Source organism: Anastrepha ludens, chromosome 6 (genome assembly GCF_028408465.1).
Source record: "Anastrepha ludens isolate Willacy chromosome 6, idAnaLude1.1, whole genome shotgun sequence".
Classification (NCBI taxonomy): Eukaryota; Metazoa; Arthropoda; class Insecta; order Diptera; family Tephritidae; genus Anastrepha; species Anastrepha ludens.
In genome coordinates, this window is record NC_071502.1 from 44,773,848 (window position 1) to 44,787,262 (window position 13,415).

Here is a 13,415-nt window from a genome sequence, read left to right on the forward strand (position 1 = left end):
TTGAGTATATTGCGAATTTCATAAAATATTAAGTAATAATGCATTCACATTTAGTTATATGCTGTCATTTATATTTGTTAAATTTCCAAACGCATCCCATTGGAACTGTCAACAAAAACTTTGAGAAGAGTGCAACAAAGAAAAATTGACGAAAGCTAAATTTTTGCTGACGGAATTTCTGGAGGCTGTTGACGTTGTTTTTCCACAATTTTCCTTTGTTGGTTAATTTTTTCGGTGTCTATTTTTTGTTGCAATATATGTTTGCTATTTCAGTGCCCTCGGAGATATAATTGCGAAACGGCGAATAGCCAAAGTAGTATAGTTTTGGTCTCAGTTTGCTTAGCACAAAAGTTGTAATGCTTTCACGAAGGGCAAACATTCTACTTATTTGTTCCCACAACATCACCTCCATGCACCAACACATTTCTTCACAACAAACGTCAACCTACTGCGATGTCTTTACGTGCAATTAAGAAACGGGAGAACCAACTTAATTCCTCAGCTGGCGTGCGCCAACCGCTCTTTAAAAAAGCCTCAACACAGCATCAACAACGGAAATCATCGATAACAAGTGGATCTAACAGTGATAATAACTCGAAAGTGAATACTGCCATTTTTAAACAACCAGGCGGTTTACATACACTAAGCAACCTGCAAAACCAATACACGTTACTGGGGCGCGCTATATACTCCAGCCCGGAACTACGTCATCCATTAACCGTCGACGACGATACGGTTGAAAGTCTCGCTCATGTTGTACGCACCAAATCTGAGGGCGATTTGCATGCGCTGCTGAAAAGCTGTACAGGTAACGCAGCTGATACTACCGGGTGTGGCTTGATTGGTGCTAAATCAGAAGTGTGCTTACAGTCGATCTCCTCGCACAGCTATCAAGAAGAAAGTCAAACAACACAAACGTCTATATCAAATTATACAACTGAGTCAACAATTAATAATCTCCGCACACCCGTCTCAGAGCCTATAGGCTCACCACAGAACACTGGGAAAACGTTCAACCGCAGCATGATGTCTGGCGCGCGTTCGCATCGTGACCTCACACAGTCAACGTATACCGGCAATAGTGGTACGTATGATGTCACACTTTCTCCGACGCGTCGGCGTATGAGCGAATGTAGCTTGAACTCAATCGCGGGTTATTCACAACGCACCAGCGCAATGTACAGTAGCGTTTTGACTCTCTCATCCAACAATCCCGCCGCAAATGAGCCCAATTCTGTCATGCGTGTGCCCATCATCGGTTATGAAGTGATGGAGGAGCGTGCGCGATTTACAGTGTACAAGTTGCGTGTGGAGAATCCATTGACAAATGATTGTTGGCTTGTACTGCGCCGCTACACAGATTTCGTACGTCTAAATACAAAACTTAAACAGTTGTTTCCAAACATTGTGCTCTTGTTGCCACGCAAGAAAATATTTGGCGATAATTTCAACGCTGTCTTCCTGGATAACCGAGTACAAGGACTACAGATATTTGTTAATTCCATTATGGCCAAGGAAGAGTTGAGAAAATGTAAACTAGTGCGTGAGTTCTTTTGTTTGGACGAACCGCCTTCATATTCAGAATCTATGGAAGAGTGCAGGGTACGAACGAAAGAATCAAAAAATATTTATATCCGTTCAATAAAAACGTTTATTTATTATAGGCAATTTTCGAAGCACAAGAGGAGACGATAGCTCATCTAAAGGTGCAAGTAAATAGTAAAAATGAATTGATATTAAATTTACAACAAAAACTACGTGATGAAATCGTGGAAAAAGAGCAGCTCAAACTAACACTTAAGTAAGTAAATGTTTCTCGGAATGCAAATACCTTGCATATGCTATTTGTGACAGCAATACGCATTAAGAATTTATGAATTTGTTATTTTCGTTTTTCAGAAACACTTCCAATACTTGTCCACAGTGCACTGCTACAAATTCCAGTGCACCTTAAGGCAGATAAAATGTACACCTAGAATTATTAATTAATTAAAATTATTTTCTCAATGATGCTGATATTATAGTTACATGCGTTATGCGGAGCATAGCACATTAAAGTAGGAAATTCAGCCAGCGAGAAAATATTCTGTTCCAAAAATTCCAAAATAAAACTTTGGGCAAAGTTCGAAATTTTTAATGCTAAGTTAAATGATTTCATTGTGAAAATAAGACAAAGTGTGAAGATGTAAATTCTCATTGAAACTGTGTTCTCGAACTGTAAGATATATGTAATATTTTAATTGTGTAAATTGCTTTCCTTGTACTGTAATTCGTAAAGTGCTTCAGTTTTAAAAAAATGATATTATATGTACACGTAAAATCCTTAAACGATCTATGTTAAATCAAAGCAAAAACATAAATCGAATTAGACAAATGTATGAATAGTTATTGAAAATATGTATGTGAAAATGTATGTATTTGAAAATTTTCCATATATATTTATATAATATACTTTAGTATATTGGTGTAATTTTGCTACAGAGTTAGAAAAATGGTTAAATATGTAATAATGCGCATTCATTTAGGTATACTTATTTATAATTATTTTCCTTAAAAATATACATTGAATAATAAAAATGCACGCAAAGTGTAATATATTTTTCCTTAATTAGTTTATGAAAAGTTGTTAATTTTTAAGGCATATGTTTTCAGGCAAGTCGTTGCAATGAATTTTCTTTTTTTTTTTTCATTAAAATTGTTAAACTTAAATGCTAGTTGCTGTAGCAGCATAATACATTCCTCAACAAGTTTGTGGCACGCAGCTGAAATTACAGTTCTTGGATGGTTATCAACCCAGCCTCACTTGTAAGTGGCACTGTTGTACATTAAACGGTATTTAAAGGCTAGTCATAGCGGGCGGTCGTGCGTAAGCCTTCGGTATGAAACCATATTTTCGTGTTTTCGGCGCATATGCCCACAGCCAGCCATCGACCGTTTGATTATTCAAATCCGCATAAATCCAGTCGCCTCGACGCACATTCAAATCGTCTGGTGCTTGAGCCTACAAGCAGGTAGATAGCACAGTTTTCAAATTGTATAGATTTATATGTATTTATTTCGTTAATTATTTCTATATTATTTCTCACCTTATAATCGTATAGCATAACCAACTCAGTACCATGATAGCGCAGATCGTCTGCCCCAATACTACCCATCTGTTGTTGCTGCTGGTGTTGTGCTGCATTTTGTTGTTGCTGTTGCAAGCTGTTAATGCACGTTGCATCCAATTGAGCAACGGGTGTTGTGAGTGTTTGACCCAATGAATTCAAATTACCGTTTAGGTTGGCAGCTGTAAGCTCCAAATTCAATTGTGTTTGGGATTTGTGTACACCATTGTTGGTACCTCCTCCTGCACTCACCACACCTACACCAGCGTCCTGCGCTGCGCCGCATGCATTCAAAATCTTTTGCTGTGTTTGCAGCACACTTTCAGCTGGAAAAACAAATGCAGAAGGTATAAAACCCTCCTGACCATCGCTGCGTACAATCCAAAACCAGTCGGGATCTTCACGGTTTAAAACCGTAACGAATTCACCACGCTCGACAGACAAATCATTTTCGTCGCGTGCTATGAATGTGTAAAGCACTATATAACGACCACTTGGCTCTTTGTGAAACGGCGTGCACTCCGGTTCGAGAATCAGATTTACTTCGGAATTCTTCAATGTAGCACCAATTGGCGTTGTGTTAGTACCTGATCCACTACAACCGCCACCACCAGCACCGTTACTTGCATTGACGATACCATTACCACCCGCACCTACATCGTCAATCAATTCGATTTTGCTTTCTGCACTTAAAAGTGGCATATTCTCCTGATTATGTTCCTGCACATTGACGTTTTGGTCGCGTGGGAGCTTTTTCTTTATAGCGAGATCAGCCAATTGTGTGTTGTATGGTGCACAGTACGAATATGGTATGAATCCTTCCTGCCGCGTATCTTGGCCAATTACATAGACCCAATCATTTTCACGATACAAAATGTTGACTATTTGTCCACGCTTTACCTCGAGTTCGTCGTCTACACATGGGGTGAAGTCGTGCAGAACCACCATTTTTGAGTCTGGACTCAGACCATGTTCCTTTTCGATGCCAACGCGAACCAGTGTTTCTATGCTAGACGAGCCGGTGATGCGACCGAGGCCAACACCAGGTATTGGCAAATCGCGTTCAATATTAGCATTTGTGGCTTAAAAGTAAAAAAGAAAAAAAAAGTTAATGGGAAAATAATGGGGTACAAATAAAAAGTCAACAAACGGGTATGCGTCTTCAGTCTTTTGTTCAGTAGTTCGTCTTTTATTTATTCTGTGCTTTCATGGTAACGCAATCATCTTCATCATAAATTGAAATCTCATATGCTTAAGATCCAATATAGAATATTTGAAAATTTACACTTTTTCACATAGATTAATAAAAACTTTTACCGCCAGTGAAAACTCTTTTATTTACGAAGTCAATAGACAATACCTTTCTTTTTATCGCGCCGCATGCGCACCGGGCATAAAAATGCCATATTTTAGTTGGTTCTTTTTCTGTTACGAATATTTACTCTTCACATTTTACTAAGCATTAATTATATTTTATTAAATTACACTGCGCTGATTAGATGAACTTGGAACTTTTGTGGCTTAAAATCTTTGTTGCTTTCAACTAAGTGTGTACAGGGACATCTGTGCTGTGGAATTTTGCAATACACTTGTGTTCTGACGTCTAATCTTTAAAAACAAGGCGAATTGAATACAGAAGGTGGCGTCTTCACAAAACCGTTATTTTATTTCTTGCGATTTTGACAAGCGTGATATCAGGCACCTTAATAATACAAAACAAAAAAGAAGTCAATAAAAGTAGGTGGTTAGTAGAATTGTGATTTGTGGCAATCATACTAAGCAAGCGCAAATAAATATAAAGCATTCAAACACATTATATGTAGTGTGTGTGAGTATATTTTCACAGCGAATTCGAAAGGTGCAATCCCATATTCTATCATTTTTAAATGAGCGATTAGAATTCTGCCGCAGAGTACCCGGTGACGTGGTAACCGAAGTTACGCGCTCAATTTTATTTTTTACCATAGCAGAAGGCTAAACTTAGTAGTCTATCATCCTTTGGTTATAATACGTTCACTTTAAGTAGATTATCTACTTTTTCATGCTTAACTCCCAATCCGTAACTAAAAAGCGAAATTACCCACACACTATTTCTTTCCCGAAATCTGAGATTATAAAATAATTCTAGATTATTACCATACTGTTTTACATACAACCCTGTGTTTTCTGTGTTATAGATAATTATTCTTACGATTGTAAAGAGAAACATCAAAGTAAAAACTAAATAAACGGGACGCTGGCAAAGAAAACAGGTTTGTAGACATAAGTATAATACAATTTTGTTAAGTATTATTAATTATGCATTCATATAACAGAAAATTAACGTGTATTAAATATAACAGAAAATTAACGTGTAATGTAATATCAAATTTCGAATGCGTATCGCTGCCATAATTTTCTCAAAAGTCAGTAAACGTCGTTTACGGATTTCCTCCAACTGTTTATTATTAGCAGCCAATTGCGCAATTAAATGAGCTATTCCTTCTCCTTGTATTTTCTTCATATCTTTAATAATAACTAAACAAACCAAAAATTTCAAAATATTCCAAACATAATAATTTTTAAGAAGGAAAAACTTTAAAGCAGTATTGACAGCTGATTGTTAACTTTGCAGGTAATCTGCCTTGTGAATGGGTAGATTATTTGAGGATTTATTGATAATTACTGCATATGTGAACATACTTTTATTAGTTTCCAGACGAATCCATAGACCGGATTTACACACGGAGACATCTGGAAGGGAGACACTGGAAATTCTCTTTTCATGTCTCATTCGCGGTCACACGGGCAAAAATGTTTTCGGCAACAATCGTTAGCATATTTTGACGTTCCTCTCATTCGTATAGCCGTGATTCAGAGAACGTTATATTTAACGTTCTCTGGTAAATGGGTGATTTGTTTTTGTCTTTTTTTTGTTTGTTTGCGATTCGCTGGTCCGGAAATCAAGGTGAGGTGTTTTCTATTTATTGCCAGGTTTGTTTGTTTACATTCCCATTAAAATTTGGACAATCAAACTAAGTGTTGCTGTAGTTTTAACGAAGTCCCCTTCTAAAAATTAGGTTTTTTACTTTGCAGATATCAACACACTTGCCTTGGCAGAGACAAAATTAGCAAAGCCAATTCAACACTTTTTCATGAACCAAATATACAATACGCAATATTTTTTTATTTTTCGCTTGTCATTTGTAAACTTCATTAGTATACATTTCATCATGGAACGCTACACACTTGAGCAACGATTGCAAATCGTGAAAATTTTTTATGAAAATAATCGTTCTGTTGCTGCTACTTTAAGAGCAAAAGAGTGGTCGAAAATTGGGTTCAACGATTGGACTTCGTAAAACGTGCACGCGGTGGTCATGTAAAAGAAATCGAATTTCATACTTAAATGTATATGTTCAAACTCGATAATAAAAAAAAAATTAGTTAAAAAAGTCAAACCGTTTGTGTTTTATTCATAAAAGTTCAAAAGTTGAAGCGCTCTTACTGAAAAACCCTATACAACCGGAGGTTCGGCTTTCTGTCGTAGGGTGCCCACTAAAAAATAACTGGTATTTATCTCGACTCGTCTAGATAATCAAGTTCATGTTGTTGTTGTAGCAGCATAAACATTCCCCATACTTACATACGGTGAATGCTGCTGGAGTGACAGTCCTTGACTGGATATAAATCCGGGTCGTTTCGGTAACGTAGAACCGACTGTCGTGGAAACGTAATCAAGTTCATCTGCGCCTACGGCGACCACTGATTTTGCAATTTTCAAAGAATGCTAAATTAAAGTCGGATTTAAGTAATCTTATTTTTGTCTTATTTCAACAGAATTCAGAAATTTCTGCACCTTTTTACAACTCAAGTTCAGAAAGTTGCAATTCCATATAATCAGATTTCTCTCCACTTGTGTCACACCGCTCTCTACAACAAATTGTATATGTTCTCTTTTCCTAAATAATTGGAATGTCGTATGAAGCGCATATGCCGCTTATTCCTCTCTGCTTGTTTTATGTTATCCATTGCATTTTAATTTATTTCCATTCGATGCAATCAATGGTATACGTGTTGGTTTATGTGTATTTTATGCAAAAATAAAATAAATCGTTTGTTTAAAGTTTAGAAGCCCGTCAACAAATTTGTGTAGATTGAGTTTAAACGAGTATGGTGCAAGGCGTTTAATTCCAGTGACTTTGTATGAATTCAGTGCTAAGAAATTGAATCTCGCCGCACAAAACTTGCTCAATTATATTTGTTGGCAACCGTTTCAAGTCGGAAGCAGCTTAATAAAAGTGGGCGTTTTTAACCAAAAAGTGCTTGTTGATTTGCCGTATAGTTGCATATCTGCACTTCAACCCGTTTTCAAGGTAATCTGCAAAAAAGCGGAGAGCCCTACACAATTTCAAGGTAAGCGTGTAAAAGATGCTGTGAAATTGTATTGATTTGAGTGCCATCAACATGGGATTTTGGTGCGACTAGAATATTAAAACAATGTTAATAAATATGCAAGTATTCCTAATGCACCTATATGTCGAAATTTGGGGTTCGTCCCTATATTTATTTGCATTTATTTGTTATGGGTGTCCAGTTTTTGTTCATTCATCCCTCTCTGATGACACATATGTACATGTCTATAAATGCACTCATGTATGTACATACTCGTATATATGTGGGTATACATACCTATATATTCAATTAGTGTATTTCAACATGACATGTAACTGCGTGCACTAAATTGGGGTTGTTTGCCGTTTTTAGCTCGGCCAGTGATCAAGGTTCCTCCTGCTCTTAAATGTTGCGAATTGTGGGGAGAACCATTATGAAAACCCCAAGGTCAACTCATCTTTGTAATACAAAATGCAACCAAGGACAATGTAAAAAGGTTTTTCTCAATTTCAGAGACTGGGGAACTGTTTGATATCACGCGCCATTACTTTTGGATTTGGGCTTATTCCAATGAAGATTCTGATGAAAATTAAATGTTTACAAATATTAATTTTCAATAATAGGGAATATTTTTGAACCAGCTTTTCTGCGTAGCTCGTCGATAAACAGGACTATATTTTGCGAAATTGACGTAAATCAAAGACTGGCCTTCCGAAAAGATGAGTTTTCATAGTTCCCCACACATTTTCAATGGGGTTGACTGTGGCGCAATACTGTGGCGCAATTTTTTTGTTTTGTTGTTTCTTAATGTGTTTTTTGAGACCAGTGATTTTGATGATGTGGGATGGTAGGATATGTTCGCCTGCTTCAGTCGACTTTCGATGGTCTTGATACTCACATCCATTCCCTTTTTAGCAAGAACTGTTCGTGCTTAGCGTAGTCACAAAAAAGGTTCCCGCTTAAAAAGTTAGACGATCACCTTATCCTGCTTTTTTGTCGTCACTCGCTTCAGCCGCGCTCGGAAAAGCACCGCTGATTCCACATCACAACAAACTTTTTTGATTTTTTAATTACTTTTGCAGATAATTTCGGACCTTTCGAATGCGTGTATAAAAATACCGCCTCAAAACGCTTCGCGTACTTCTTACTCATTTTTGTTTGGTTGCGTTTACGGGAAAGTTTCGAACGACACTAACCTGAGTTAGCACTGGCGTTGTAGGCCTTGAGTAGGACTATTCTGCAGCAAAAAGCAAAACGAAATATATCTTCAAGTTACAAGAAAAAAAAAAAACGGTTCTTTTCTTCTGGCAGAGACTGTATATATCGGAGTATCGATAATATCGGTAGTTGAAAACTATTGTCGCTATCGATAGTTTTCCACCTCTAAGCGTATAGGATAACAGTAACCAAGAATAATAGAAAAAGTAATATTTATTCAATCCGCCTTGAGAGTAACTACTTTTGACAACTGATCTCATGCTCTACTCAGCCAATATCAAAGTCCAATCAGTGAGATCCTCTCGGTACGATTTCCGTAAAACCTAAGAAAACAGTATCACTGGATTCGAACACCCGCGAAACTAAATTCGAAGTATATCTGTATCATCTTTGAATTCATTGGGAACGCAAACCGCAAATAAAGGGTATTGCAAAAGAGGCACATAGATGTTGTTTTTAAATAATACATGTAAAAATTTAGATTCTTTCACGTTTCACTAATTTTTATTCGAAATACGGCTCTTATTATATTATTATATGCGAAAAATGGAATCATTCAAATGGCCAAACAGTCGATTCACGAAGCCTATTTGTTGAGAAAGTCGAGATATCGATTTTGAAGGTTGTTCACCAACACTTTGCGTTAAGGTACTTGACCACCTTATAAGTTTCAAAAAATTAAATTTTTTTTTTTTACATTTTTTCAATCCTTATACTTTTAAAAATCATCACCTGAAACTGTTTTTTTAAATTCGAATTCTAACAAAGTGAAATCAGTGAAAATGTGCAGGCGCATCCTGCACTCATTACTTGCTGACTCAGCGGAAAGAAAATAGCAAGTTTTAACTTTAAACGCGTTTTTCCAGAAATTACTTTTTTTCGAATGGCGGACACTTTATCTCCGAAACTGCTTAGCCGATTTTAATGATTTTGGTCTTGTTTTATTTGTTAAGATGTTTTGTATGCCAATTTACCACATTTTGCAAAAAGAAAGTTAATAAAGTATTGCTTTTTAAGCATAACATTGTGAAAAACAGGGGTGTTTTCTTAACTTTTTTTCAAACATCCGCCATTTTTTTATAATTTTTTTTTTTTGTCAGTTTGTGGTAAATTCTCACGCAAGGAACCTTCCTTTTGAAAATTTTGTTTCTCTCTTTTGTTTTAGAATTACCATTTCTAAGATTAACTGTCCGCCGCAAGACATGATTTTCTTCAGGTCTCGACTTTGGCGCCTCCTGGATATATGTTAAATAAAGAAATTTTAATAAATCAATTTTTTTTTGTATTATATAAGCTCTAAATAAAAATTTAAAAAAAAATTTATTTTAATATATTATACAGAACATGAAAAAAAAATTATTGAATATGTTGTACTTTTTAGCTTTCCAAGGTGGTCAAGTACCTTAAGGCTGCAATATTCTCCATAGAACATCTAGTTTTTGGCCTTGTCGGTCCTATCTCTATGTGTCGACAGAACCAGTTTCTTGAAATTTTATGAATTGTCGACTAATTATGACAATAATTTTCACAAAATAAAACCTTTTTGACAAATGGTAAAGATGACATAAAACAAAGGTATCGTCTAGGAGTTATTCGCTACCGACATTTAGGCGTCATTTTTGATAGACCCTTCATTTACGAACAGATTTCTTACACGTGTTTACTAGCGGAGAAACGATAGGAAAATGATAAAGTTAAATACTGCAAAAGTGAAATTATTTTTATGTATCTTCCGTTCACACTTAAAATTACATCGAAAAATCTAAATGTTTATAATAAAATTCCATTTTAAACTCGAATATTTCATCTTCCACATACCGATTTTTATCCAGTTAGGGCATATTCGTGTGTCTCGTGTCCTTAAAATCTTTATCGACGCCATGCTGGCAGCTTCTTTCAGAAATAAATCATAACATTGAAACGGAAAAAAGCGCCAAAAAGCGCCAAGAAATGCCCCAAACAGTAGGCACCAAGGAAATATAACGCCAAAAAGTAGGCACCAAAAATATATTTCCGACAAATTTTCACCAACAAACAGGCGCCAAAAAGCAGGCAGTGTTATTTCTCCCTAGAAATCAGCAACCACAAGAAAATACTAAGGAAAAATAGCCTAAATTGTATCTATCTCTCCTTTTCCTCTACGTTATATCTTTTTTCTCTCTCGCGGAACGAAAATGCCCAAAACGTTGCATGACCTTGACATTTTACTCACCATTCTCGCTCGTCCATCGAGGTCTAAGAAGTTTCCCTTCAAAAAATAAATCAGCTGATTTACTGACACCACCTTTAATAGATTTGCCTTCATTTACAGTAACTTAAACAAAATTTGGCAATGTAGAGACCAAATAAATAGAAAAAACTCAAACAATTGGCTCAGTACAAGGCATATTGAAAAGGTAGTAGCAGAAACAGATTTGATTTTCTTTTTTAATTGTATGTGTTTTCCAAACTGTCATACTTTAATTACTTTTAGCTTTGCTATTGTCGAGGGAATTCAAGCAACAACTAATACTCGCCATTGTTGTCTCGTCATTTGTTTCTACCTGAGAACGACCGTACATCGGCTACGCCCTCGTCTTGAGGCCGTTCGGCTAAAACTTCAGTTCGGTTTCACTCGGTTGGGCTTTGGTAATAAGAAACCGAGCTTTTGCGAATATATTTACATATTTTTGTTCGAAAATTTTAATGAATTTTATAAACTTTTTGAAAAGAACTGCTGACCATATGAGATCTGATTAACACACATTAAACACATTCAATGGACAGTGTTTGACTTTAACTACCACTTTCTACTGAAGCGTTTTATGACGTCATTCGACGGCTATGTATTTAGTTCAGCTTGATGTCTATCTTGAAGCTTAAGTATTTCCTCTGGAGGATAACAGGAATAACGTGGCAATGGTGATGTGATCAGCGCTCTCTTTGCCTTTGTACATATATAACCTGCGCATGATTTTCTCTACTCATGACCCTTTCTAAAGTTCAACTACTAAGACCTTAATACCACTAACTAGTATTTTGTGTATAAAGTTCTCATCTATTTAATACATTGTTTCAAGTTACCTTGTTTACTGAGTCGGTTAGAGGGTGGTAGCCTGCCATTTGTCACCCTTAGCTTGAGATATAATCTTTATGGAAGCAATCATGGCTCTGATTATCTATAAAAATCACATTTAAAATACCAGTTTACCGTTGCTTTCAACTCAATTGAACTGCTCTTTGCTAGCTTGGATTATCATTTGATTAATTGAATAAAATTGAGCAAAGAAATAATACAAAAAAGGTCTGCTTTCAGAAATTCCATTTTAGATGGATTTCCTACGAAACCGCAGGCTTTATTTCGCTATTACAACTTTCCGTAATTGTTTTGGTCAGTAACATCACGCTTATATTCATATCACTTCATTTACAAAAACTTAACTGTACATATGTGTGTACACATACAATAGTTAACTAGGTACTACAACTTCATATTTTAGGTACTCTTAGCCACACTGATCACATGATAAACAAATAATTTGTTGTCCTTCAAGCACTCCATTGGCTGCACTTGTTGAGGAAGTTTCTGATACTTCTGAGCGTATGCCAACACGTACATACATATGCTTTTGTTGGTTTTAACGCTAAACGATGTTAATTGTTTTTTTCTACACAAAGTAACCGGTTGGAAGTAGTTGCTGAACCAAATATTGAGAGAAGGTGCTATATGAAAGGAAAAGGGGGTCACTTTATGAATGAATTTGGCATGCTGGCAGTGCAGACATACACTTAAAATGGTTATTAAAAAGATATTTACAAATGAAATACAAAACAAAAAATATTTACTACAGAGGATTTAGCAAAGTAGATATGTATGTAGATATTTTTCGGCACTCTGAAAAAGTTAAAATTTATAAAATGTGTCACCTCCTGGTACACGTTTGCTTTATGAAAATGCATTAAGAAACGTTCGATTATATTGATTCTACGAAAAAAATAAATTCTGCTACTAATCGTATATAATTCACAAAACCAAAAAAAAAAAAAAAATTACAGTGTATTTCCTTCTACGACTTTTTCAGAATAATCTGGTGGAGTGATATAGAAAAAAAAAATGAAAACCTGAATTTAAAACGAGAGAGGGGGGAGAGATCTAAACCGGGGCTCCCATGCATGGAACAACCAACTTAGAAGTTTCACTTCTACCGTGCGTGAGTCTGACAGACCCTAGTTTTTTTTTTTTTTAATTTTTCAACCCCTCAAAAACCGTTTTTTTGGTGGGAAGCGGTTCTCATATCGATAATTAATAACATTTTGTAAAATAAAAATACCAAAATGTATTCTTCGAGAGTTACCCGTCACTATGATATATGCCTCATTTGAATAAAAGTTCTAAAACATATTTAAAAAAAATTATGAAAATCGTCCATTTTTTCGGGCTCACAAGGTATATAACCCCTTAATTGTATTAGTCTGTAAGACATCTCTCTGTAGATTGAAATAGAAAAATAAAATCCCTCACGAAATATTCCAACCATAAAATAAGTAGTATTCCTTTGCGTTCGAAGGTCACCTGGTGTGTCTAACTGGCGGCGGTTAGCACGAGAAAGAAACGACTGGCGCGCTTGGCTAAACTCGGCCAAAATCGCTTAAGCGGCTATCGCGCCAATCAAGAAGAAGAATAATACAAATAGTAAAGCTTGACCACCCGGATGGTACTTAAAAGAGAGTAATAGG

The 13,415-nt window shown here is 35.9% G+C and overlaps 3 protein-coding genes across 4 annotated transcripts in view; 2 read left to right on the plus strand and 1 right to left on the minus strand.

Moving 5' to 3' along the window:
• Window positions 1–118: 118 nt before the first annotated feature.
• On the plus strand, window positions 119–2,429 carry LOC128868325 (sorting nexin-16). 2 transcript variants are annotated; one of them, XM_054110295.1, is made up of 4 exons: window positions 121–217; window positions 274–1,602; window positions 1,665–1,801; window positions 1,900–2,429. In XM_054110295.1, the coding sequence occupies exons 2-4, from the start codon at window positions 454–456 to the stop codon at window positions 1,952–1,954; spliced, it is 1,341 nt and encodes a 446-aa protein (XP_053966270.1). In that variant the 5' UTR covers window positions 121–217; window positions 274–453; the 3' UTR covers window positions 1,955–2,429. The 2 variants fall into 2 exon arrangements, with proteins under 2 accessions (XP_053966269.1, XP_053966270.1); XM_054110294.1 differs by having other exon boundaries at window positions 119–1,602.
• A 44-nt stretch (window positions 2,430–2,473) lies between these two features.
• On the minus strand, window positions 2,474–4,710 carry LOC128868326 (SH3 domain-containing protein Dlish). Its single transcript, XM_054110296.1, has 3 exons — window positions 4,468–4,710; window positions 3,087–4,189; window positions 2,474–3,001 (listed from the first exon to the last, which is right to left on the minus strand). Exons 1-3 carry the CDS (start codon window positions 4,511–4,513, stop codon window positions 2,837–2,839), a joined length of 1,314 nt encoding a protein of 437 aa, XP_053966271.1. The 5' UTR covers window positions 4,514–4,710; the 3' UTR covers window positions 2,474–2,836.
• A 2,409-nt stretch (window positions 4,711–7,119) lies between these two features.
• Window positions 7,120–13,415, plus strand: part of LOC128867415 (protein FAM13A) — a 211,410-nt gene continuing 205,114 nt past the window's right edge. Inside the window, exon 1 of the mRNA XM_054108602.1 lies at window positions 7,120–7,502. The gene's annotated coding sequence lies outside the window, so the exon portion shown is untranslated. The remainder of the gene's footprint in view (window positions 7,503–13,415) is intronic.